Source organism: Macaca thibetana, chromosome 5, assembly GCF_024542745.1.
Source record: "Macaca thibetana thibetana isolate TM-01 chromosome 5, ASM2454274v1, whole genome shotgun sequence".
In the NCBI taxonomy this organism is placed as follows: Eukaryota; Metazoa; Chordata; class Mammalia; order Primates; family Cercopithecidae; genus Macaca; species Macaca thibetana.
In genome coordinates, this window is record NC_065582.1 from 37,432,535 (window position 1) to 37,460,019 (window position 27,485).

Below are 27,485 nucleotides of genomic sequence, written 5' to 3' on the forward strand. Positions count from 1 at the left end.
TTTGTGACTTTGATAGTGTCTTATGTTTATATATTTATAAACTTCATTGCAATTTAGGAATGGGGGAAGCAGTGAGTCTTTCTCAAATATTAATACTGGTTTTGTAATTCTGTTTTTCTATACTGAATATTTTTCAGAGCTATTGAACCACAAAATAGCAGGCTTTTCTTCTTAGGAGAGCCATCATTTCTCAAACGTACATCTTACTACATTGGCATTATTTGCATATTTGTTTTTCTTTGAGAGAGAGAATAGTTGAAAGTGGCCATTGATAGTCGCAACTCCAAATGTAGATAATGCTAAAAACATTGCAGTGATTCACTATACATGTAAGATTTTGATATAATTAACTTGAAACATTAATTTTATGGTGGAATTCCATGTATGCATTCTTTAGGAATTTACTCACAACTAAATCAAGACTTTTAAGTTGAACTTTCTTCCTCAAGTAAATGTAGCACTTCCCACCCCACACATAAAAAAGACAGAAAAGGTTAAATATTTATCCCAAAAGCACATGGCTAATTAGCCATTTGTTTATGATTATTTTATGGTATCCTCATATAATGATGGGAAAATCTGTTTTGAGGATTTGAGAAAATTTATGGTAATGTTGAATGGAATTTTCTTAAATTTCTTCTCCTTTGCTAGTCTTGAACATGAAAATTGAAACTTATGAGCTATTTAATTACATTTTTATGTGTGGGTGATTTCATGTAGTTCACTTGGGAACAATTTCAGCTTAAACAGCTTTTCAGTAATCCATAGAAATCTCTACATTATCACTTTAGATTTTAAAATGTCATTGTTGCTACTAATATGAACATGTAGGGGCAGTATAGTACTGTTTTTGTAAATCTTGTCTGAGTTTGTGAGTTTTAAAAATCTGCGTTACTGTTAGAAGTTTGTTCTTCTGTAAGATAACATAACTATATCTTGCTTTTTTAAAGAATGGTTAGTACTACTTCATTAAGTTGGAACTATTCTTTCAGTTCGTGTTCTTACGTGTATTACACAAAATCTCTTATATTATGAAAGCTCTTGGCCCTGATTTATATATGAAGTCAAGGAATATGTTTAGTTAAAAGGAAAAATGCATTTTTATTGTCTGACAATAAAAATGAGAATAAATGAATTCATAAAAATCTGAAAATACCAAGATCAGTGCAGTTTTGCTCTTACTCTGTGTCATTCTTTCAAAATGAATGTTAATGAGAATTTATAGTCATAATTTTTCAATATGACAAGTGAACAAAACTGAGATTAACTAACAGTCTTATTTTTAAGATTCTTTAATTGGCACATCTTTTTTTCAGTATCGAAACGGTTAAGGTTATTACAAACTGTATTACAAAATATAGTAACCTTTCCCCCAACTTAATATTTAAAAGAAGACAACTGAGCAGTTATCTCTTCCATGTATGTATTCACTTTATTCAACACCTCCTATGAACCACGGACTGCTTTAGGCATTTAGAGTACAACAGTGAACAAAACATCCAAGCCATCACCCTCGTGGAGTTCATATCAGAAAAGCAGAGTGCCTAAGAGCATGGACTGTAGAGTCAGTTGGACCTGGGTTTAAGTTCTTTGTTCTACCACTTACTAAGCCTCATCTGTGAAATGGAGCTAATAATAGTACCTTTTACAGAGGGTTGTTGTAAGGATAAAATGAAATAACCCATGGAAGGCATGGTTATGTACAAGAGTTCTGTAACTATTATGAAGCCCTCATAAGACATTTTTAGATGTGTTGGTAAAAATTACAATTAATTCTCCTGATGTAATAGTACTTATGATAGAGATTTTGAGTATTTTTTTCATTTTTAGTTTCTTCGAGTAGTGAAAGAAGATGCATGGCGCAAATTTTGAATAATTTTTCTTAAACAGTTTCCTGAGTGACTTTTAATCTTCTCTAAGTGGAAAGATGCTGCACATAAAAAGTTAATGTGATTTGGTTCTACTTACATTATGTAGATTCATTCAGTGTGACTATCATATATGTAAAAATTAACCCCATTATGTCTCCCTACATGAAGAAAATTATATGTGACATCTTGGTATTTTGTTTGGAGATTCTCAGATGTTCAGAGTAAATGTGTTGGTTTCAAATGTCATTAAATTGGAATTTTAAAAGTCGCTATATAAGAATTAAAAATATGTTTTATTGATTTACATATTATGTTAGCTGCTAAAATGTCTAGTATATAGTTTCCATTATAATTTTAAGTCCTGGCACCATTTTCCTACTGAAGCCCCCAAATTTGGTAATTAAGAAATGGAACATACTTTTTAACAAATTTGAAAACTATCTTGTCAAAATGGTACCTGATATATTATTACTACATAAGAATTGAGACTTAAAACATTTAAAGAACTGATTCACGAATTTTAACAAAAGTACTTGGAAAATTAGACCTTTCTTTAGTACCCTGTGCTTCTCTTGGTTCTTGTTATTTCTGTGTTATACAGAAATTCCATATTTCACACACACATGCATGCATCCACACACACAGGCATCCCACACACATAGAAATAAAATTCTAACAACCCCCTACCTCTATTTAATAGCTTACCAGCTATGTTCATGCTACAACTGCTTCATTGAAGGGAAGTGCTGTTCTGCTGTTTTCATATTAGCTTTGTTATCATGCAGTATTTTTCAGCTGCTCATGCTCATTACCATACAGCTGGTATGTAGAGAAGAGAAGGAAGCAGGCAGAAGTTGTAATGTCTACAAGAATAAGAAGCTCTCTTGCAGATGGGGTGCTGGCAGATGGGGCATGTGTTTGAACAGGTTTTACTAATAACAGAGTGCATTAAAAATCATTCTGAGAAAGTCTAAGGTCAGTGCCATGAATTTAGAGCTTGAGAGGTTGTTCAGCTTTTTTGTAGACCTTTTTAGAATATTGATCGACTCTTACCAAAAAAAAGTAATAAATGGCAAACCATACCTCCTCCAAAAAAAATCTTACCAGTTTTTTTCTTGTTTATGTTATATTAGTATGTTTTTTCTTTAGTATAATTTTAAAAGCGTTAATACTGTGACCTGGTATCGTTCATCAACTCGTGTTGTTGTAGTCTTAAATATATTTACTTAAAATGTCTACATCTATATACAAAAGTGTAGATGCTTTGTGAAAATGGTAATAACATTCTTCAGTTTCCATATATTAGAATATTCATTAGAAAGTGAAAACTAAAGATTTAGATATCGATATGTATAGTGTTGACTATGTTGAATTAGTGTTGACTATGTTGAATATTAAGTCGAGGAGTGTTTTATCTGCATTCAAGGTTAGAAGTGAATGGTATGCCCAGAAATGTTTCTATTGTTAAAAATATTTCTTGCATATTTTGCATATTCACAAAACCAAAGTGAATGAAGTATAATTAAAATAACTGTCATTTTTATTAAAGTATTTTAGTGTAGGATCTTAGTCTTTTTGGCCCTTTTTTATTAACTATAGTGTTTCTTGATACATCCTCTCTCAATGGGAGATGCTAATGAAAAGCAACTGAAGCAAAATAAAGCTAGGCAATTTCGTGTAACATAGGTAGTATTCAATTTAATTTTAAAGGAAATAGAACTTGTTCTTTTCATAAAGATTAAAATGTGAATATATATAATATATATGAAATATATACAAGTATAGCTAGTTTTTTTTTAATACTTTAAGTTCTAGGGTACATGTGTACAACGTGCAGGTTTGTTACATATGTATACATGTGCCATGTTGGTTTGCTGCACCCATTAACTTGTCATTTACATTAGGTATTTCTCCTAATGCTATCCTTCCCCCATACCTCCACCCCACGACAGGCCCCAGTGTGTGATGTTCCCCGTCCTGTGTCCAAGTGATCTCATTGTTCAATTCCCACCTATGAGTGAGAACATGTGGTGTTTCGTTTTCTGTCCTTGTGATAGTTTGCTCAGAATGATGGTTTCCAGCTTCATCCATGTCCCTTCAAAGGACATGAACTCATCCTTTTTATGGCTGCATAGTATTCCATGGTGTACATTTGCCACGTTTTCTTAATCCAGTCTATCATTGATGGACATTTGGGTTGGTTCCAAGTCTTTGCTATTGTGAATAATGCTGCAATAAACATACGTTTGCATGTGTCTTTATTGTAGCATGATTTATAATCCATTGTGTATATACCCAGTAATGGGATTGCTGGGTCAAATGGTATTTCTAGTTCTAGATCCTTGAGGAATCGCCACATTGTCTTCCAAAATGGTTGAATTAGTTTACAGTCCTACCAACAGTGTAAAAGCATTCCTGTTTCTCCACATCCTCTCCAGCACCTGTTGTTTCCTGACGTTTTAATGATCGCCATTCTAACTGGTGTGGGATGGTATCTCATTGTGGTTTTGATTTGCGTTTAGTTTTTAAAGCTAATATAAGTTACAACACTTTTGGTAACTCAGAAACTCATGCTTCAGATTTCTTGTCAGTAAAATGGAGGTACAAAATATTGCCTGTGAAGTTAATAACTATGAATAAATAAAATGATTTTAATGAGATCTGTGGGAAGTGGTGTACTTTAACAAACATTAGTAAAACTGTGTAATCCTTTTAATAGTGAAAGTTTAGATTCTGTTGGGCATTTTAAAGGTACAGAAGTTCTAAACTGTAAAGTTGCATTTTTATTGCACATCAAACTTATTTTCTTCCAATTTAATTTGTATTTGGACTGTATAACTGATAAATATCTAGAAATACTTTTATGACTTTTCCCTGAGGGGGGGAATATATTAAGTATTATAAACAATATACAATATAATTATAAAATGAGAAACCTGTAAAATGTATTGTTCACCTACATCATTTCTTATTTAGAAAATAAGAAAATTGTGTTTTTAAAATTGTGTTGAAAATTAACAATTTTCTATTATTTCTGTAGTTCTACCATTGTTGATCAGAGTATGTCTTAAGTTGCTAATTATCTCATATAAATATTTTTTGTTGGTACCCTACTCTATGCAGAAACTATGTGAGGAGCTGAGATACAACAAGAATCAAAACAGAATCAGAATACTGCCCTCATAGAACTTACAGTCTATTGGAGAAGATAGACACATATTTAATGTGCTCACACTGTAACAAGGTGTTGGCTTCAAGCACTGGGAAATCAGAGATAGCCTATATACAGATAATTCACATATTTTCATTTCCAACCCAGACCTTTCTTCTGGGCCAGAACCAGTTGGAGCATTAGATTTGGATACCTGGTTATCTCCAAGATATCTCAAGATCCTCCTCACCCCTGGTCCCCAGAAAACAAAAATAACCAACTAACATAGTCATTGTTATCCAGTTGCACAAGTGAGAAAATAGGTGTTATCTTTGATACCTTCCTCTTTTTTACTTGCCATGCATGACCCATTTGTGTGGGTCATGCTATCAGTTTGATGTCCTAAATGTCTCTTAACCGCCCACTCCTATGCATCTCTGTTTCTACCTAGCTAATCAAAGCCATCATTATCTCTTGCCTGGTCTTGCAGAATAACTTCCTCACACAGTCTCTCCACATCTACTCTCAAATCACTGCCATTCTATCTATTTTCAACATTACACTCTGAATGATTTTTTTCAAGAAATACATCTGATTATGTCTTTTTCTTAACTAATATCCAGCATTAGCTTTTCATTACTCTTATGGTAAAACCCAAAATCCTTTGAGGTCTTAGGTAATCTCTCCCTTGTCTACTTCTTCAGCCTCATCTTACACCTGCCATACTACCTCTAGCTATAGGTGGTTACTCCTCCCTGCCCCAAACCTAGCTCAGTCATTTATTCAGAGAGAAGATGCCTTCTCTGAACCTACAGACTAGGTGAAAAACCTTAACATTCTTAACACTCTTTGAACACTGCAGCATTTACCATAGTTGCAGTTTTGCTTTGTTTTGTCTCATTATCTTGCCCACTATGCTGTGAACTCCAGCCATGAGACAGACACAAGACTTAGTTTAGCTTATGTTAGGCAACTAAGTGACTATTATATTGAATGAATGAGAGTGTCTGTGGCAGACTAAGATAACCATATAAATCTGCATTTGTTATAATTATGTATCCTAGGTAGAATATAATTGTAGAGATACTTGAGACAATAAAGTATAGGATAGAATCACAGAGATACATATGTATCAATACAGATGTTCACTGCTAGGAATGATAACCACACATGGATCAAGTGGACAATTATTAAAGATGGATTGGCTCTTAAAAAGGCCTTATGTAATGAAGTTAAGAAACAGGGCCCAAACGATAGCCACAAATTAAAAAGCATGTGCTCTATATATTCAGATGGAAAATCCTGTGAATATGTTACTACTCAGTAAGTCAAGTATTTTAAGGCTGTGTACTAAAAGAATTTTCAATGAAGAAGTCATAGTCCCTTGTTAAGTGTATTTGGGTTGGAGTAATCAACAAAGAGCATTTGAAGCAGTTTCTTTCGTAAATGTTATGATACATAACTTTTGTCAGTTTTCCATAGAGTTCAAATCATTTTGGTAAGGGGGAAAAAACCTAGTAGCTTTCTTGAAAGCACAGTCCATTGGAGATCCTTTGATGTTTGTGTTTTCAGCTCTGTTTCATTATTTCCTATTTTAGGAAAATAAAGCATAGGACATGAGAAGGAGAGTAAGATACAGAAGTCCTGAGAGGGTTTGGGAAAAGGAAGTAAAACCCATGTCTTGTGTTTCTTCCAGTATGCCCACTGATGACTGCCTGGCGTCACTATAATGTCACAGATTATGAGAGCAGTTCTTAACCAAGTGGAGCCACTGACAGTAGTATATTAACTTGTCGTCAAGCTGCTCCTGGTGAATTCCCAGAAATAAAGTGTATCACAGTACACAATTAGCTGCATAGTCTGTCTCTTCTTTCTGTGAGTCTGCAGTGGCTCTAGTGTGGATTTCATATGCACATCACACATTTGCATACTGAAATAGCTAAGAAAACATCTTAGAGATATTTAAACTGCCAGTATTTCTTGCTTTGTATATAGAGAACTCTATTTTTATTTTTTTGTAAACTGAAGACCAAGACTTCCTTAGGTTCAAATCGCATCTACCTTAAGTGACCTTGGGGGTCACTTAAAACTGTGTGCCTCTTTCCTCATCCGTAAAATAGAGACAATAATAGTACCTTCTGCAGAAAGTTGTTAACCCATTTCATTGAGTTAATGTAAGAAAAACACCTAGGAAGAGTGCCTGACATATAGTGAGTTTCCTTCCCTGTATACATTGTATTCTTAAGAAAACATCTTTTTGAAAAGGAGTTGCTTATACAAACTGGAATAAAGTTTGCAGCATCTTTGATAGTGGACACTGAAAGAGCATTCAGGTCAGTTTAAAATCTAGTGTTTATTTTTCCTTTATACGTTTGGTTTAAAATATTGCCATGTGCATTTCTTGAAAATATTATCTCTTCCTCTTTCTAGTTGTACATACTGTCGTACAAATTAAGCAGTTTCACTTATTAGTCAAATGGATTTGTCATTTTTTATTGACTTGCCTGTCCTTCCCTCCTGAGTTGGGAGTGCTTTCGGGATAGATACTACATCTTGCTCAATTTTTGCATCTTTTTTGCTTAGTGCTTGGCTTTTAGTAACCCTGGACAAATATTTCTAAAATGTGGTAGATCTAGATCTAAAAATATAACATTTGAATCACTGCTTAATTTTTTCTTCCTCTTGTTTTATTGTTTAGAAAATGGAGAATCATTATATGACTCAGGATTCATTTGGATGAGATTGATAATATAATGGAATTTGGAGTTAGAGGCTCACATGAATTGCTCTCAGTCACTAGCTTTTTCTGTGCTACTATATATAATACACAGATATTGTGAATCTCACAAAGTTAAAGTGTTTGAAATAAATGGATTGGTAGGGGGTAAGTTACATCTTAGTCTAACAAAATCTGTTTATTGCAATGGTTTAATAAAAGTCAGGTGACTAAAAATATCTTAGAAAATATCACTTAATTTTAATCTTTGCTGTTTATGTTGTGATCGTGATGATTAACATGTCTTCATTTAACTTCTCTTGAAAACTATTCCAAGTTGTTTTTTGTTTTTTTTTTTTGAGACGGAGCTTTGCTCTGTCGTCCAGGCTGCAGTGCAGTGGGGACAATCTCGGCTCACTGCATCCTCTGCCTCCTGGGTTTGAGCAATTCTCTGCCTCAGCCTCCCAAGTAGCTGAGATTACAGGCGCCCACCACCATGCCTGGCTAATTTTTTTTTGTATTTTTAGTAGAGATGGGGTTTTATCATCTTGGCCAGGCCGATCTTGAACTCCTGACCTTGTGATCCACGTGCCTTGGCCTCCCAAAGTTATGGGATTATAGGCATGAGCCACTGAACCCGGCCCTAAGTTCTTTTTTAATATGCTGTGTTGTCTGTTGATGGAATAACTTTAAAGCAAAGGTTTAAAATGAAGAAAGGAATGTGTGTGTCTTTATCTCATGAACTAAAAGATATTGAAATTTTAAGAATACACTAAAGTTCAGCATCCTTTTGCTAGCTTTGAATTTATATTCTTTTGGTAGATTTAGACTATTCCTCATAGAATTTTTTCATATTGTGTAATTATGAACATACATCAAGTCATAAACTTAGATTTTAAGGAACCTAAGATTTAGCTTTAAAAAGTGATCTCAATTTACCATGTCGCAGTTCTTAACAGACCACAGCTATATGCACTTGTTCCGATCCAGAGCAGTTCCTAATTTTAGTTATAATTCATATTTGTTTAGTAGTCATCATTCCATCATTACATACTCTGCCTTCATGCAACTGGTGGGAAACTAACGATATTCATTCCACATAAAGGAGTTTTTAGAATCATATATTAAATGTGACAAACTTTCTTTTTTCTTTTCTTGTCCTTTTTTTTTCTTTTTTCTTTTTTTCTGTTCAGTTCTGTTCTTTTTTTTGAGATGGAGTCTAGCTCTGTCGCCCAGGCTGGATTGCAGTGGTGCAATCTCGGCTCACTGCAACCTCCACCTCCCGAGTTCAAGCAATTCTCCTGCTTCAGCCTCCCGAGTAGCTGGGATTACAGGTGTGCACCACCATACCTGGCTAAGTTTTGTATTTTTAGTAGAGTCGGGGTTTCACTGTGTTGGCCAGGATGGTCTCAAACTCCTGACCTCAAGTGGTCCACCTGCCTCGGCCTCCCAGAATGCTGAGATTACAGGCGTGAGCCACCATGCCTGGCAAAAGTTAAGTTTTCAAACATTTAGAGGTCTCAAGTATTTATAGGTAAATATTTTTTAAATCATGTGCTAAAATGAATTTTAAGAAAGTAAATCTGTAAATAAAATATTTCTATGAGAAGAATGTTGAGAAGATAGCAGAGTGCTTCTATCAGTCTTACAGTTCACTGCACATAAAAGAAGTATACATTAGATACCTTTTCAAGTTAAGTTGTCTTGAAAATATTTACTGAACCTTCAAAGTCTTTTGGAATCTCCTAAACAGGTAGGAAATCATGTAAGTATTTACTAGTCATAGAATTCTTGATGTTTTTTTAAAGCAAATAATGCAATTTGTTGAAGTATATATATGTATATAGGAATTGCTTTAAAATGTAAATTAATGTTTTAAAAATGAATAGAATCCTCTTTTTAAAATGTAGTGGGCACCTGATTACTGTGTTCTTCCCTATTCACTTGACAGCCATGTCAAACACTTGAATACTTAAAGAGCAAGCAAGCTACATAAAAGCAAAGAATTGATGAAAGATCACCATGAGGCCCACTTTCTAGAGCAAGAACCCAGTGTTATTTTTGTTTCTCACTGGCCTAGCACCAAAACAAAATAGGTACTCAATAAATATTTCCAATTAGTGAAATCAGTTTGAATTCACAGACTTTGGTTCATAATTAGAGTTTTAAAAGATTGGTTCAAGTTGTGCCTTATCATTTTGAATTCTTCTGGAAAATTAGTAAGATGCTTGATGAGAAGGGATGCCTGTATTTTAAAAAGTTCAGTAAGTATGAATCTGGACTTTCTGTATCTGCCAGCCAAATGTTGGCTGACATTTTAATATATTTTTATATATTTAATATGTTTTAATATATTTTTCTAGGCTTTTCTCTAAGCATACACAGTGCGCACGCACATAAAATGTATGCTTTTTTCAAAAGGGCTGTACCTTATATTGTGTTATCGAATCTCACTTACCTTCTAGTTTTACAGTCACCCTTCTATAGTCACCTAGCTCTATACATGATGAGCAGTTTCTGAGACTTCAAATGCTCTATACTGAAGTCTGTTCTTTAGAAAGGAGACTTTGAGTCTGGGGGCCAGACAGTAGAGGTGTGGGGAGAAAGGGCTGGGGTAGAACAAGATGAAAATTTTCTTAGTGAGCCATACCTTTTTGAATAGGAGAGGTTCTTTCAGCCACGTGTTGGTAAGAATCGGTGAGTTGTGTACTCACCTATTGCCCCGAGTAACTTTTTGGATTGTTTTTTCATGAACTTTTTCTGGGAATATACAGTTTCAATGAATGTTTTCTTCACTATTTCCCTACCCCATATATTCAGGAGCACAACTTGCTTGTATGTATGATTTCTAGTTTGAATGCCTGCTCAAACAGAAAGTCCCCTTGTTTGTCAGTGTTTGTAACTCAGATAAAAAGTCAACAGTCTTCACACCCACACAGTAAAGTTCTCCTAGTGCAGAAAGACACATAATGCCCTAAAATGGAATGATGAGCCATGACAGGAAGTATTTTGAAGAAATTTAACAATAAGTTAAATAACATTTTAACTCTAGTATTAAATGTTTCAATTAGGAGAAATAGCATCACATGGGTTATCCCCTAATGAACCTTGTAAGACCAGTGACTAGAAGTCTAATAGATGCTATTAATCCTGCAAGTTAATAATAGTCATATTTCCATTTACATCTCAGGTCCACAGGTGATAATTTCCTTCTTCCCTCTCAACACTTACCAAACTTCTGTTTTTTAAACACAGAAGCAAGACCGTGTCATTTATGAACTCTCAGACTATTTAAATAACTTCTCCATTTTCTGACCCACTCCACCCAATTTGGCAATTGATATGTAGTCCAGTATTGCTTTCTATTTGTTTCTTGTCTTTGTGGGGTTTTTTTGTTTTTTGAGACAGAGTTTTGCTCTTTTTGCCCAGGCTGGAGTGCAACGGCACGATCTCAGCTCACTGCAACCTCCACCTTCCGGGTTCAAGCGATTCTCCTGCCTCACCTGTTTTCGTGGTTTTTGTTGTTGTTTTGTTTTGTTTTTGGTAGTTTTTGTTTGTTTGTTTTTGAGACAGAGTCTTGCCTTATCACCCAGGCTGGAGTAGAGTGCTATAATCATAGCTCACTGCAACCTCAAACTCCAGGGCTCAAATGATCGTCCTGCCCCAGCCTCTCAAGTAGCTAGGGCTACAGGTGCACATCACCATGCCCAGGTAATCTTTTTTCATTATTTGTAGAAATGGGGTCTTGCTATATTGCCCAGGCTGGTCTTGAACTCATAGCCTCAAATGATCCTCCTGCCGCAGCCTCCCAAAGCTCTGGGATTACAGGTGTGAGCCACCACACCCAGGCTCGTTTCTTATCTTGTCACCTGGATTTTAAGTATCTTGTGCGAGGAAGGTAATTATAATGCTTTTGTTTGCCCTTGGTAGCATTTCACAGATATTGGGACATAGGAGGTGACTTATTTTTTTTTTTTTTTTTTGAGACGGAGTCTCGCTCTGTCGCCCAGGCTGGAGTGCAGTGGCCGGATCTCAGCTCACTGCAAGCTCTGCCTCCCGGGTTTACGCCATTCTCCTGCCTCAGTCTCCCGAGTAGCTGGGACTACAGGCGCCCGCCACCTCGCCCGGCTAGTTTTTTTGTATTTTTTAGTAGAGACGGGGTTTCACTGTGTTAGCCAGGATGGTCTCGATCTCCTGACCTTGTGATCCGCCCGTCTCGGCCTCCCAAAGTGCTGGGATTACAGGCTTGAGCCACCGCGCCCGGCCTAGGTGACTTATTTCTTAATTGATTGTTTTTTTAACCTAAAATTTTCTCTCAGTTTCTGTCACCTTTCCCCCGTCACCAGGCCTTTGCCTCAGATTTCCCAGATGTAGTAGAAGCATAGTTACATGGACCTAAAATAATGATTCAATAAACTGAATAATCAAATTTAGTTGCAGTTTACAAACATGCTTATTTGCAAAATGTAACACTTTTTTCTTCTTTAGCAATGTCTCGTGTTTTAGCTTAACTTGAGCTACCACATATCTAATGGAAATCAGTAAGAATTATTGATCTTGGGACCAGAGACCAAGGTTCTAAATATAGCTAGCTATATAAGCCTGAGCAAGACTCTTAATTCTGTACCTACTTTTCTTACCTGTTAAATACACCTACCATTTCTAGGGTATCTCTTATGTGCTAGGCATCTTCTGTGTCCTCACAGTGACTCTGTAGTTTAGGTGGGTAAGGTAGGTGCATATCACTACTCTTTTATAAAAAGAGAAAACTGAAACTGATAAAGGTCAAGCACCTGACATTACACTGTGATAGTGGCAAAACTTGTTCTTAAATCCAGGTTTCTCTGGTTCCATTGCTTGTGTTCATTCCACAAACAAAGAGGAATTAGATGACATCCAAAATCACTCTATGGCTTCCTGCTTTTAATGTTTTTTGCTGATTCAGTAGCTATACCTTTTTTTTTTTAGTCTTCAACTCTCTTCTCAAAATTTGTTATTATGACTAATCACTAATTTGGGAAATTAATCCCAGAATTTTAAACAGTTCTTGAAATGAGTACAAGATTAATATATAACACCTTTGGAAAATTATTCTCAAGTCAGGCAAATATATTTGAAAATCACAAACAGCAGCAATAAATATGGATTTGTGTAAAGAAAACAGAAGAGTGAATAGGGTTTAGGCCTTATATTGAGGGAAATTTGATTTTATTCTTTCTCCATGTTAAATTCTTTCCTGGCTCATATTTGTGATTTCATTTTTCTTGAAGTCACACTTACTTTACTTTTTTTCCATGATATCTGTCTTACTTTACTGAAAGTATTACTATAAGAAATTCACAACGAAATTTTGAGAGGAAACTTACGAATTCCAAATGCTTATTGGTAGTTTATTTTGGATTTTAAGTATGAAAGATTCATTGCTTTCTGAATAAATCAGTAAACTCCACGGTGACTTGCTAACTTTGTTGTCAAATTATTGCACTGATGCTGGGTGTCTATGAAAAAGTAGAGGATGTTGACTTAGTATTAGTCTGACAGCTGTGTAACAATATAAATTTTAGAGGAACAAATAAAACCCCCATATTATTCTGTGGCTGGCATAAATAGAACTCTTAACTTGCATTATTGGGTACAAATTCTGTATGTATGTATATTTATATATTTGTAGATACATTTGTGCACGTGTCCATCAGATGACTAATGTGACCCGATCTGAAGGAATGAAAAAACTTTCACTGTTTGAACTAATACTGCAGTTGATTTGTGTCAAATCATCAGAGGCTGCATCTTTGTGAGGAGAGTTTTAAATAGCTTACACTTCAAGATTTAAAACTTCTGGCCAGGCACAGTGGCGTACCCCTGTAATCCCAGCACCTTGGGAGGCTGAGGCGGGCGGATTATTTGAAGCCAGGAGTTCAAGACTAGCCTGGCCAACATGGTGAAACCCCATCTCTACTAAAAATAGAAAAATTAGTGGGGCATGGTGGCGCACAACTGTAATCCCAGCTACTTGGGAGGGTGAGTCAGAATCTCTTGAACCCAGGAAGTGGAGGTTGCGATGAGCCGAGATTGCGCCACTGCACTCTAGCCTGGGCAACCGAGTAAGACTCTGTCTTAAAAAAAAAAAGTACTACTTCTGTAATTATATTAAAATTTATTTAAAAGCAGTCAGCTGTAATATTTTGATTTGCAGCTTGATTTACAGAGGTTGGGATTATATATATTACTGTAAACATCCCCTTCCCCCAAAAAAATAAGTTTAAGTAAGATTATCTATTACAATGTTTAGTGTTTGGGATTGTTTTCTAAGGCACTAGTGTCATAGTATTTGTTTACTTAGATGGTAGTTTTGAACTAAAGCTGGCTTATCTTGTTTTATTTTACATGTTCTCAAAAATTTTTCAGAACTAGTTTCAGTATGAGTTCTAACAGTCAGATGTTTGTGTATATTACATTACACTATGCTCTTGTGTTAATTGACTATATTTCCAATGGAGTAAGAACAAAGTCTTAATTACTGTATATAATATTCTGTGCCCAACACAAAATAGGTGCTAAACAAATGCTTACTGAATGAATAAATGTGGAAAATTGCTTATTGGTCAATACTGCCACCTATTTGTGTTATTGAAAATGTAAATGCTGGGCATATATACTATTTCAGTTGATATCTGTATAGAACAGGTTTATTAGTTTGCCAGTTTTAATAAGCAAACCTTTTAATAAGCACTCACATCCCAGAAAGTTAATGACAGTGAGTTAGTGAAATTTCAAAAAGTATTTCAGTCTCAACATGGTTGGCATTCCTTTCATTGATGTTGAAATTTTGAACTGTCTGTAATTTTGAACTGTCTGTAATCTAAATTCTGTGCTTAGGGCAAGACAGCTAACTGTGGTGGTTTCCTAGTCCTTTCCAGAGTACAGAGTGTTGTCATGATAATAATAAAATCACTGACATAGGAATATAAACACATTCTCCTGCTGTTATAAAATGGAAGTGTATTTTTAAATGTTAGCAAGGTAATGAAAAGAACTAATAGTATTCATAGTATTTTCCACTAATTATAAACTTTTTAGTTGAGTTAAGCTTTTTAATATTGATTGTAATGTATGTTTATTCTTTAGAAAAATAATGCTGTGGTTTCTGATATTTGCTTGTATGGCCAATTCAAAATATTAATTATTTGTTTTGTGACATTTTCTGGATGCCCTAGAAATAAAGTTGAATAAGATGTGAATATTTAGGGAGGAGATAGGGGAGAAAGATGTATAAAAATAATGACAGTGAACTATGATAACTGCGTTAATAGAAGAACTATATATAAGATGGAAATAATGAACTCTTGAGAGTCAAGGTGAGGTAAAGTACTCTATTAACTACTTCATCCTTTATGTTGACATTATGTACAAAGATAAGTATTTCTCTGAAGATAAATGATTCACTTAAGACCATTTGTTTATATTTTTCTCACTGTATGTACATTATTTTTTGTTTCTGCTCACAACCACAACTGGCCCTTCTAAAAACTTAAGTCATCCCAATTATTTCTCAGAGAGAGCCATTTCTCTAGTAGGAGCTCACAGGTTAATGGTTCTATGGCATCATTCCCCAGAGGCAAAGACATCATCATATATTTGTGCTGGTTTTTTTCCTCGTTACTGCTGACTTCTATGCTAGCACACTAGTTCCACTTCTACACCTAGCACAGTGCAGTTGTGATGAGATGAGCATTGGGTCTGAGTTAGCAGATGGATTTTATTCCAGGACCTTATTCTTGGTCATTCCCTTTGCTAATGGAATTTCAATAATGCTTCTAGGTTGTCAGTCAACACAAGAATTAATTTTTTGTAGAATGGGAGAAATGATTGCCTAGCTGAAATTACATGAAAATTTACTTTATTGTAATGAAAATATATTTAATATAGTGAAATAGTAATTCTAAAAATACAGATGACAAACAAGCATTTTCTTAGCTGTTTGGTTGACTGACTTAGCTATTTGGTTTCTTAGTTATTTGGTTGGCCTTCTTCCCAGTGAACTTACTACTTAATATTTTAGTATAAGGCATAAAATACTTAAAAGAAACTTATTTAACAGAGATAATAGACTGATCTAAAGTTTAAAATGTTTATTGTCACAGAGATAAGATAAATACACAAACCAACAAAGATTTTTAAATATTATATTACTAAAAACTTAAATATGAATAAAGTTTCAAACTATATTTTAGCCAAGAGTGGTGTAAATAGAAATGTGAGAATGATTTTATTTGCTTTGTTCATATATAGATTATGATGACAGTAATACAATAGATCACAGTTTTCCTTGATAGTACGTCAGAGAATGTTGAAAGTCATTTTTATTCTGTTAATTTGAAATTCAGTTAGAGGCTCAGTTGACTAGCTTTGTTTGACAAGTTCTTCACAGTTCAAATTAACATCATAAGATATTAGGGAGAATTATTTAAATACTTGGGAAGACAAGGTCTTCATTAGTACTTATAAACATATGCATTTCTCACTTAAAGGATAAACAAATTAATAAAAATCTTTCCCAAGTGGGAACCATGGTAGATGGAGGATATGTGGTAGTAGAAAGACTTCTCACTGTAGACTTTTTTGTATATCATTTCGATGTTTGAAGCATACATACCTGGTAATAAAACATGAATCTACAGGACAGTACCCCCATATAAACAATATTTGTGGGGAGCAGGTTTTCCTGTAACTCACAGCCCTAAGTAGGAGACATATAATCATGGGAGCATGTCCTTTGAATATACAAAGTTAAGAGGTATTTCTTTAGGTTTTGAGACAGTATCCCCTACTTCATTAAAGTTGGTCTCTTCTTAACTGAGTAGACTTAACTTGAAAAAGTTAGTTCAACTAGAAATAGGACATGATTTCAGTTGAAGCCAAAGTATATACTATTATAGCACTAGTATTACACCTGTCTTATGAAAAGCTTGTTACCGCTGACAAATTCTGAATGAAATTTCAGGTGTTCTGATAGTCCAGAACATTGAGGAAAATCACCTTTTTTCCCCCTTTCCTAAATCTTGAGTCCTCAGAACTTCTAACAAAAGGGTTTATGGGTCCATTCCTAACAATTAGATTTTTTGGTTTTTTTGCTTCCCTTCGAAGTAAGATTATTTAGATAACTAACTTCTACTGAGTACATATACATATTGTTCCTGAGGGTAAGAATTAGTTTAAGAGCCAGGTAGGAGATTTTTTTAAAAAAGATAAGTAGACAGTAGAATATAATTTCTAGAAGACTCAAGATGTACATCTTCATAAAATTTTACATTATCTTATTTTCATTTATGTTTTAAAGTAAAAGATGTTGCATTGACATAATGTCTTAGTTATAAAGGTAAACATTTTTGTTTTTAAAATTATGATACTACTTTATGCAGTATTTAGAACCATTTTACTAAAGAATGCCATTTACCACCATAGCAGAGAGTATTGAAATATTAGTAAGTCCAAATCGTTGTTTGGTTTTTCTGGAGAAACTTGCATCGAATAGTGGTAACTATAGGCACACAATTTACTTGTAATAAAGAACACTAATGGGGAGGGTAGGAGTAAATTAACTAGACCCTTAATAATGGGCTTTTCTAGTTCAAGGAATCTTATAATTGTCCCTGAAGCTAGTTGTGAAGGAAGTTGCAAGATGAAATATCTAGATTTATGTAGTAGTCATTCCAGGAAAAATGTTGCCTTCTGGCAAACTTTGGCACCTTTATTATGTAAAATGCCTTTTTAATGATAAGCAATATAGATTGTCAAAATAATTTTGGGGACAGAAGTCCAGTGCCTCCTGTTTACTCCAGATTAAATTAGCAAATAAAAGTAAGCCTCTCCAGCGAGCCCAGTGTTTGCTCTTTTGGGGAGAAAATAGCCTTTCGGCCAAACTTTACACACTTAGGTAGTACTAGTTTGTTAATCTTAAAAAGACATTCTCATGTTTAGTAAAAATTGATGAAGCGTGTGGCCATTTTCCTGAAAATTACTATGTTTTAAAGGATTGAATTGGAAAAGCATAGAGGATGTTTTTATTAAATCAATACCAAAATATGCAGGTTGAAATATAAGTTAGATTACATAATTTCTGCAAATGCTGTTGGCTCCAAACCAGTTTACTTTATTGTCAGTCAACCCCAAAGAATTTCTCTCTTTGGGATTGCCTGTTTTGTACCATCCAAGCTACTTGAAAAATCTGATTAGTCTGTGCCAGGACTACGGTAGGATGACAGTTAGTGAAAATAGCATGCTTTGCCTCTGTTGAGGGGGACCATATGAAAATATATCCTATTTTCACAATGTTTCTGAAAAGATTTATTTGTGGAAATGTTCCTTGCTATTTAAAACTCTTCAAAAATGCAGGTTTTACAAAATACAAAAATAACCTCCTGAAAGTTTGAAAGGGGAGAGGGGGCTGTCGTGTGGGGGCAGTCTCATTTGCTGCCCACATCCTCCCTCTGTTCAGTGCGTTGTGTGCTTACGGGTTCCCTGGAGCGGATCACCATATAATTGATGTGCAGTCTGCATTGCTGAATCCTGGACTGCACCATTCTGTGTTCAAGGGAAGATGTAATCTGATCCCTCTGCTGCTGAGGGAGGAATCTGTTCAGTCAAGGCTTTGACAGGGCATAGTCTCCTCCAATAATCTTCTCCGTTCTCTCTCATTATTCCCTCGAGTTCTTCTCAGTCAAGCTGCATGTATGTATGTGTGTCCCGAGAAGCGGTTTGATACTGAGCTGCATTTGCCTTTACTGTGGAGTTTTGTTGCCGGTTCTGCTCCCTAATCTTCCTTTTCTGACGTGCCTGAGCATGTCCACATTAGAATCTGTGACATACCTACCTGAAAAAGGTTTATATTGTCAGAGACTGCCAAGCAGCCGGACACACGGGGGCACAGAATCACTGAAGGGGAAAAATACAGAAAATATGGGTTTCTACGGCACATTAAAAATGATTTTTTACAAAGTAAGTAATCTGTTTTCTTCCTATGCTGTGTGATTGTGTGTGTATGCCTGCCTGAGAAGGAAAATCTGTATCATCAGAGATGGCTGCAGTATCCTCTAATTTTGGTGGGTGGCTGGATGTCTGGTATTCTGTTTTATATCATGAATGTAAGCAAATAATGGAAAAACTGTGAGCTGGAAAAAGCTTTAAATTTAAGATTAAATGTATATTTTAATCTGAGAATTTTTCACTGAAAATATATTCAGACTTTAGAAATGTGGCTCCGTTAAATGCTGACCTGGAAATACTCTATCCTTAGTTGGCTTTTAGTGAACCTTTTGCCTTCAATTTTTCTATACTTTATATATAGTTTTTCTTTTTTCATTAGTTGACTCTTTAAAAGTATAGAATCATGAGACTATTTGGGATTTATATTTAAAGAGATCATGTTTACTTTCTGTACCCCTCAAAAATTGCAGAATTAATTTTTGATTCTGAAGTCAGTATTTTCAGTAAACAGAACAGTATTTAAAAGACTTCTATAGTCATACAGAAGGTGCTTTCCTTTATGAAATATTTGTAAAATAAAATCCTTTCTCATTGGTTTCCTTGATACACATTTTGGGCATGTTTATTCATTGAAGGATTTCTAAGATGGAAATAAAGTTTGCTTTTAGTGGCAAATGGTATTTGCACCAATGTTTTTTACAAGGTATCCTGGGAAGTTCTGAAAACCAGTATTACAAACTTAATCAGAATAAATATCGAAGTTTCTCCTAATTATGAAGATAAGAATTTGAGGAAGTTATCAGAAAACTAGATTGTAACATAGTCTGTACTGACTGACCTTCCTGATGGATTCATTTGCATGTATGTGTATATATGTGTATCTATAAATTAGACACATGGAAACACGTGGCTACCTATATACTTCAGCTTTTATATTTATGTTTGCTTTTTAATAAAATTATTTGGAGAAAGAAAATAATGGTTTCTGAGAGGAATCACTTTAAAACAATGTAATCAGTCAGAAACTTCTGAAGGGAAGAAACCAGCCAGACCAATTCCATTTCTTTCCAGTAGGTATGTCATGAACTAAGGTATAAATTGTAGATGAGCTTGTTGTACCCTCACCTCTAGCCCCTAGTATCGTAAAATCATCCCAATATTTTAGAAAACCCTTCGTGATGACAAAAACATGGTCTTTATTATTCCGTGTGGCTCTAAAACATTTTTAGTCTCTTTAGTATTTATATTGTATCATGCTATGTTGTGATGTTCCCATGTAAGGCAAGAGGTAGGAAAATAAGGCTGCTGCAAAGCAAGGATTTTTACCTACTTATAAACATGAGGATAGCTCACTATCACTCTGGAGTGTTTTTCCTCCTATAACTTGCAGTAATACAGTGATTAGTTAGTGGACACAAATCTTAAAAAGGGGTTGTTGAAATGGAAAAAGTTGAATCTTATTAGATTTTATTTTCTCGTATTAAAATATACATATAGTCATATAAGAATATTTCAATATTGATGTTGACAAGATACAATTCTGAATATATAGTATAGCATGGCATAATGAAACACCTTAAAATGTAGATTTTGGATACACCTTATAGAGAGGCATAACTGATTCTTTTAAAACCTTTCTGTTGTTGCTTTTCAAGTTAGAATATTTTGTCCTGAGTATCTGTCAATAGAGCTATATTCTATATATATATCAATTGATGACTTTTTCCCTCAGCGTTATTATACTGTCTCCAGATTTCTCTTATTATTGATTTACTTTTTAAAACTATCCTTATTGCCCATATTAATTGCTTTATGCTTTATCACTATTCAAGATTATTTATACTGCTCTTTACCCTTTTATAATGGTATGAGTGTTTAAAATTGAGTTTGTTACTTTCATACTTATTTCTGATTTTACAATTTTGAATTTTGTTTATCTTTATTAAAAACATGTTTTTAAAGAAAAATGAAGATTCACGAGGAAGGCACGTTAAATATGATTCTTTTCTGTGGGGATTAACATGAGATTTTTCCCTATGTTGGTTATTAAATTGGAAAACATGAAAGATGTATTATCTCAAGGAATATATATATATATATATATATATATATATATATATATATATATATATATAAAATACCAGTTTTCAAATCATCACACATTGTTCTTCTGGATAAAATATTAGGGGGAAAAAATTCACCTTTCCATTCCATTCAGAGGAAAACAAAGTAGAACAAATAGAAGAAACTATGAAACATTTATTTTATATATATAATTACAGTTGTAGGCATATGAAAAGTTAAGAATTTAAAATATTAACCATGCTGACTCAAGATTTAGACGATTTTTAAAAAACATATCTTGTTTGTTTTACCTTATAGATGAAAAGAAAGTTGGACCATGGTTCTGAGGTCCGCTCTTTTTCTTTGGGAAAGAAACCATGCAAAGTCTCAGAATATACAAGGTAATATTAAATATAATGATTGATTATGTCGTGATTCTCAGTTTTTTAGAGTTTATTCTGAAAGTGTTTTAGTTTATTCTTGTAGAATAATAATGTTACTAGTACGGTTGACTGTTTAACACATTTTGAGATTACTAGAAATTGAGAACTATATCATTTTAAATAAGAAGAGGAATACCACCTTAGTTTATGTTTTGTTACTACTACATTTGAAGTATGACATAAGCAGAAATTATCTTATGAACAAAAATTTGAAATTACAATTTTTAAGGAATTCTAAAAAGTAAACCATAAAATATGAATATGAGCCCCTGTGTCTTGTTACTATAGCAACAGCTGTTCTAGGGTAGACATTTATGTATGGAAATTTGAAGATACGTTTATTAGCAGTGAAATAAAACAATTACTAACTAAATCTTATTTCATGAAATTAATATGTTAGAAATTTTCTTTTATGGGCTTGGTAGGTCTTAAGTTTTTAACACATACATTTCCATACCAGTAGAATAGTGTCCATAACAACTAAATATAATTGTAATCTTTTTCTATTTCAGTCTCCATCATTTTTGAATTTTACATCAGTATAAAACTTTTCCCACTCTCACACTAATTAGGCTAACTTAAGCACAATGTCTGTTGCCCAGCCAATTAAAAGTGGCTTTGAATGTCACTTGGAATGTCGCATTTTAAAATTTAAATGACAGAAGTATCTTAGAGCTTTTTTTGGTCTTTAAAACAGAATTTTTAGTATAATTGCCAGTTTTTAAAATAAGTGATTGAAACTTAACAGTAGAAACCACAAGAACTTTATGGTTATGACGTTTCTTCCTTTCTCTCAAAATATTTCGATTTAGTTATTTTTGTTCTATAAGATGCAATACAATTAACATTGCTCAGATGCAATTTTTATTGAACATTGTTACAGATTGTGTCTCTTACAGAAAAATAGCTTGTTTTTATTTCAGCTGTAAAAATATTTCTTTCAAATGCTCTTTTATGAAATTTGAAAATCATAATAATTGGAATAGTCTTACATTCAAAAAGTGAAGAGATAATACAGAAGAGAAAAATGAAGCTATCTCTTATTCAGGAGCTGCTTTTCTGTGTGATTTTTTTTATGTTAACTGTCCCCCTTCCTGTTAGTCTTTGCCTTTTGACAGTTTTACTGTGTTTTGGCACTTCCACCAGAGGGTGTGGAGGGATAGAGAGACAAGTGAAACTATTCACTTCATTTTGCTTTTCCCTTCTAGTCATGATAAAGTATTTCTTGGATGAGAAATTTGCATTTAATGTTAAACTGTTAATGCTATTTTTTAAATGTATCAGTCTTCGATTAATATGGCTGATACAAGGACAAAGGTATTACATTGTTCACTTGTTTTTAAGGCGACTTAGAATAAATGAGTGCTGAATATTTATTACGGAGCACATTTTAGTAAAATTTGTTTTTTGTTGCTCACTTTTTATATTGACAAAGCAACTGAAAAGGCACAAGTTTTATTTTTAGCCTGTTAATACATAATTTTATTAAAGCAAAATTAGACCAAACAGCATATTTATTTCCATGTTTTTTTGGAGACTCTTGGTTAGGAAGATATATATTTGATATTTTGTCGTATTTTTGACATTTGCTAATAAGATAAAACTATGATTTTTCCATCAAAAATTTGTTATAAACACATCCTATTTTGGAGAAAAAGAAAATAGAACTTACCTTTAAATTTGAAAGATAGATTTAATTGTTGAATGTTAAAGATTGTCTTCGATTTATACTATTAGAGGATTTAAAGGGGGTAGGTAAGAAGACTTTTCTGTAAAATCTGGTGATTGAGATACATTTTTTTAACAAAATAATGCTGGATAGAAAAAAAGCTGGAGGAGTTGTTTCATTAGTAATTTATCAGAGTTTGATTGTTAACTGTTATGATGCAATTTGTAAGTGTTCTTTGAATTTAAAATAATCAACATAGCTCAATGAATTGAGTGAGAATTTCTTTTCAAATATAATTTCGTTAAAACAGACCTTCCTGCTGCTTTTTTTCCAAGGTCCTTAAAATGGATACCCAATAATTACCTTGAGTTTAGTTTAATTACATGCAGAAATTAGAAAGGAAACTTTAATACATTCATAATATAGTTATATATCTATATTCTTTCTGCTGTTAATTGATCATTTTTAGGGTAGTTAGACAATTTTAGAGAGATCATCTAGTCATCCTCATTTTACTGGTGGCAGAATTGAATTTCAAGTTTGTTTGAGACTGTTAAATCTCAAAATTTAAATTACTGTATAAAAATGTTTAGATGATCTTATTTAGTTTTGTATATAAGTTCTTAATACCTGTTTTGAATAAATGTATTTCTAATCAAGACTGAGTTCTGTCAACTATTCAGACCAAGCTTTATAAATAGCAATTAAAAAATTGGAAATGTTATAGGCATCTGGGGCAAACTTAAGGAATAATGTGATTCTTGAAATTCAAAACATTTGAACATAGTATTTCTATGTATGAGTTTTTTAAAGCATTAATAAAGTATCACAACCCTTTGTATAAAGAAAATTTAAACTTTTATTTATGTCACTGAAGACCAGTCATAGAAGAAGTGGGACTTGTATGTTCTAAGGAAATATTTTAACATTATTTGTATATATTAACAACTTGCAGTTTTGTCATGGAGATTCTGTTATTTGGTTGCAATTAGCATTTCTGCGATAATAGCAGGTGTTACGTAGGAGGGAGGAAACTTACTGTAAGAACCGCAAATAGGTTTTGTTTACCTGTGATCTCTGGGAAGAAATGTAATTAACTGAATTGATGATTGAAATATGCCAGATCATCATTCTTTGTACTAGAATCTGTTATTAATAAGCATCTATTTTTGCTTTCACTCTTGCTTTTTTCCTTTTTTCCTTCCTCTCCTTTTTTTTTTTTGTTTTTTTTGTTTTTTGTTTTTTGTTTTTTTTTTGTAGTACCACTGGGCTTGTACCATGTTCAGCAACACCAACAACTTTTGGGGACCTCAGAGCAGCCAATGGCCAAGGGCAACAACGACGCCGAATTACATCTGTCCAGCCACCTACAGGCCTCCAGGAATGGCTGAAAATGTTTCAGGTGACATATCTGAACATAGTACTTGAGATGCCTCACTTAATTGCTGCAAAATAAGGGATTAATCATCCATAAAAAAAGAAGGAAGCACTTTTACATACTATACTATGGATGAACCTTGAAATCATTCTGCCAAGTGAAAGAAGCCAAACACAAAAGACCACATGTTGATTCTCTTTATATAAAATGTCCAGAATAGGCAAATCCACAGAGACAGAAAGTAGATTAATGGTTGCCTGGCAATGGGGGGAGGAGAAGGACTAACTGCCAATAGGTACAGATTTTCATTTTGGGGTGATGGAATGTTCTGGAATTGGATAGTGGCGATGGTTGCACAACAGAGTGAATATACTGGGAAGCACTGAAGTATACACTTTAAAATGGTGAATGTTATGTGATGTATATTTCAATTTTAAAATGCTGTTAAAAACAAGGGAACTCAATTTTTGAGTGTCATAATTGAGGAAGTCCAATACTTATTTGTGTAACTGTGCACTGACATTTTTTTTTAATTGCTTTTTAAATAATAAGACTGACCTTCCTCTTCTCCTTTGTTTGAATTTCTGGGTTGTCTAGTTTTCTAAACTGCATTGCTTGTAAGTTAGGCATTTAAGAGTAATTTAAGAACCATGCTAGCTAGAGTTAATACAGCTTCTTTTCTTCAGTGCCATGCTTGTATATGGCTTACCGTACTTGAATCCTGATTACTATATTTTAATAGTATTTATATTTTTTGGACATTTACAGGGAAGATTGGTTACAACCAAACCCTGAATATTATGAATTTTATAACCTAAGATAGTGATATTACATTGATTTATCTCTTCTTCCAGTAAGATAATGCATATAAATCAAGTGTTTAGCAAAATACATGGCAAGGATTAAGTACTCACTCAGTTATTCATTGTAAATAAATAATATAAATTATGTAAAGTGAAGATATGATGTTAGCCTCCATACTAATGTAAAATGAATCTACTACCCTACCTCTGGCTGCATGAATGGTTAGGTATTTAATCAATGCATAAGGGAATAATGGTTGATAAAGATGATACTTTATTTGACTTTTAGTGTTTCAGATTTTAAAGTGTTCACTTTGTAAACCCTAATATTTTAAATACCTAGATGAATATGAGATAAATGTGTCTATTTTTTTCTTCTGTAGCTAGAAAAGTAACTTGGAGCACTATTGCTTTTAAATGGATTTTTTAAATTATTTTCTACCCTTCAGGTGATTTCTGAAAAACTAGGATAACCTTTTTTTGGTTGGTAACTGAAAGATTTGAGCCTTGCTCTCAACAGGGATTAGTTTTTCCCCTGGTTGAGACAAAAGTGTCTCGAGACATTTTTCATTTTTGTAACTGAGGGGATGAGGGCACAGGACACTGCTGGTATCTAGTAAGTAGAGGGAATATAAAGGACGATCTCCATGCCAAAGAATTATCCAGCCCAGAATGTCAATGGTACTAAAGAATCTGGGTTAGAGGAATGAAAATTATATTTTATTGTTATTAAAATGTTATAAGCCACTGCAATTACAAAGAATTTTTTTAAGTTTTCATTTTCATAGTCATTTGTTGATTAAACTTACCTTTTCCCCAAGGATTATTCCTAACCCACCCCCCTGAGTTATTTTGCCTCTGGTTCATGATGGTTTGTAAAATGTTAATTAGTTTTTATTTTTTCCTATGCATGCCCTCAGAATTCTGAATTTTTAATTTTGTCCCATCCTTTTAAAAGGAAATCTTTCCATCAATAAGAGGTGAAAATAAAACTCAGACACTTATATAGCCTTAAAAAAAATTTAAATATTTTTATCATCTCTGATTAAGCCAAAGAGGTAGGAATATGGTTGTGTGTTGCCATGCTAGCACATGCATACAGTGTGAACAGCATATATCGTTCTGATTTCATATCACATGATTTCACTGATTTAATATTTTTATAAGAAAATACTAACATGATTGAAAATTACACTATTAGCAATAGTTTTATCATCACTGTAGAAAACCTCCAAAATGCTTATTTTGTATGAAAAGGCTTATTTCTCATCAGAAGGTAGTTCAGAGTAAGATTTACTTTTTCTGTGGTAGGGCTCGTTTTTTCCAACGTTTTGGAATACTTGAATATTCTTTGCTTACTATCTAGGATATTTCTCAATTTTAAGGGGACTCTCTAATATTGATCCATAGGAAGAGGCATTTCAGCTTTATTTTAGTCAGGATATTTTAGAGAGTTCATTGTACACCGTTTGCTTGTTTAGCTAGTTCATGCTTTTTAAATGAAATGTCCAAATGTTACCACATACTATATTTCATCAAATCTGAGACACCATAGATTTTTTTAGATGCATTCCAATTTCAGAAATGTTAATATTTAAAAAAAAAAAAACTTTATTCAATAAGCTAAAGAATGTTAGACTAGCTTTTGGTCCTGTGAAAGAAGTAGGTACAGTGAAAAAACCTTGTTCTTAGTTAACAGGAATAGCATGTGGAATTACCCTGCAGGTATAGTATTTTAATTTTTTTTTTTTCAGATAAATATTCTGTAGCAAAGAAATCTGTAGCAACAAAAGGTCAACTAGACAGGTAGATCAGGACCTTCATCTTTTGAGTACCATGTCTGTCTCTGACACACCCAAGGCCTCATTGTTGTACACTGCCCTTTATTTTCAGGGCTGGTCCCAGAGTAACTAGAAATGATTCACTTGCCTAAAGGCTTACAGTGCTTTAATGTCTAACTTGTAGAGATATAATTTCATAATAAAGTGGGGAAGTCATGAGTTGACCTATGTGAGAGAGTTGAGGGATAATTAAACTGGCATGATTTCTACAAATATGCTTTGGGGGATTTCATGATGACTTTTCTGTTGCATAATAAGCAGTATGGGAGAGCTTGTCCCCTTACTGTTCTGCTATTGCTCCTAAGGCAGTGATACAGCATTGTTTTGGTCCAGCTCCATCAATTCTGACAGAGTAGTCTGTACTCTGTTTATAAATTGAGTGTGAACAAATGATATTCCATTTTGCATAAAAGAGGACTGAAACAGAATGCCACTGGAAAATAGAAGTGCAAATTAAAGACAAAAACCAAAAAAAAAAATAGAAATTTTATACCATTTGAATTTTCAGTAGCCATTGATCCACTTTGTATGGCAGTCAGATTGATGCTTCAGATTAATTTAGG

At 33.7% G+C, this 27,485-nt stretch overlaps 2 protein-coding genes and 1 pseudogene across 10 annotated transcripts in view; 2 read left to right on the forward strand and 1 right to left on the reverse strand.

Annotated features, from left to right (window-relative positions):
* LOC126954972 (peptidyl-prolyl cis-trans isomerase FKBP1A) overlaps positions 1 to 27,485 on the forward strand; it is a 1,061,339-nt gene that overhangs the window by 685,255 nt on the left and 348,599 nt on the right. The gene's annotated exons all lie outside the window — the stretch shown is intronic.
* LOC126954384 (uncharacterized) overlaps positions 1 to 27,485 on the reverse strand; it is a 545,369-nt pseudogene that overhangs the window by 163,733 nt on the left and 354,151 nt on the right. The window lies entirely within an intron of this gene.
* The window catches only part of FBXW7 (F-box and WD repeat domain containing 7), a 209,966-nt gene that overhangs the window by 160,583 nt on the left and 21,898 nt on the right, over positions 1 to 27,485 (forward strand). For 7 of the 8 annotated variants that reach the window (XM_050791070.1, XM_050791063.1, XM_050791064.1 and 4 more), the window contains 2 exons: positions 21,107 to 21,189; positions 24,161 to 24,302. In XM_050791070.1, coding sequence (XP_050647027.1) covers positions 21,107 to 21,189; positions 24,161 to 24,302 — 225 coding nt within the window. Of the gene's footprint in view, positions 1 to 16,011; positions 18,737 to 21,106; positions 21,190 to 24,160; positions 24,303 to 27,485 lie in introns of those variants that run through there. The other variant, XM_050791071.1, reaches the window with a different exon arrangement.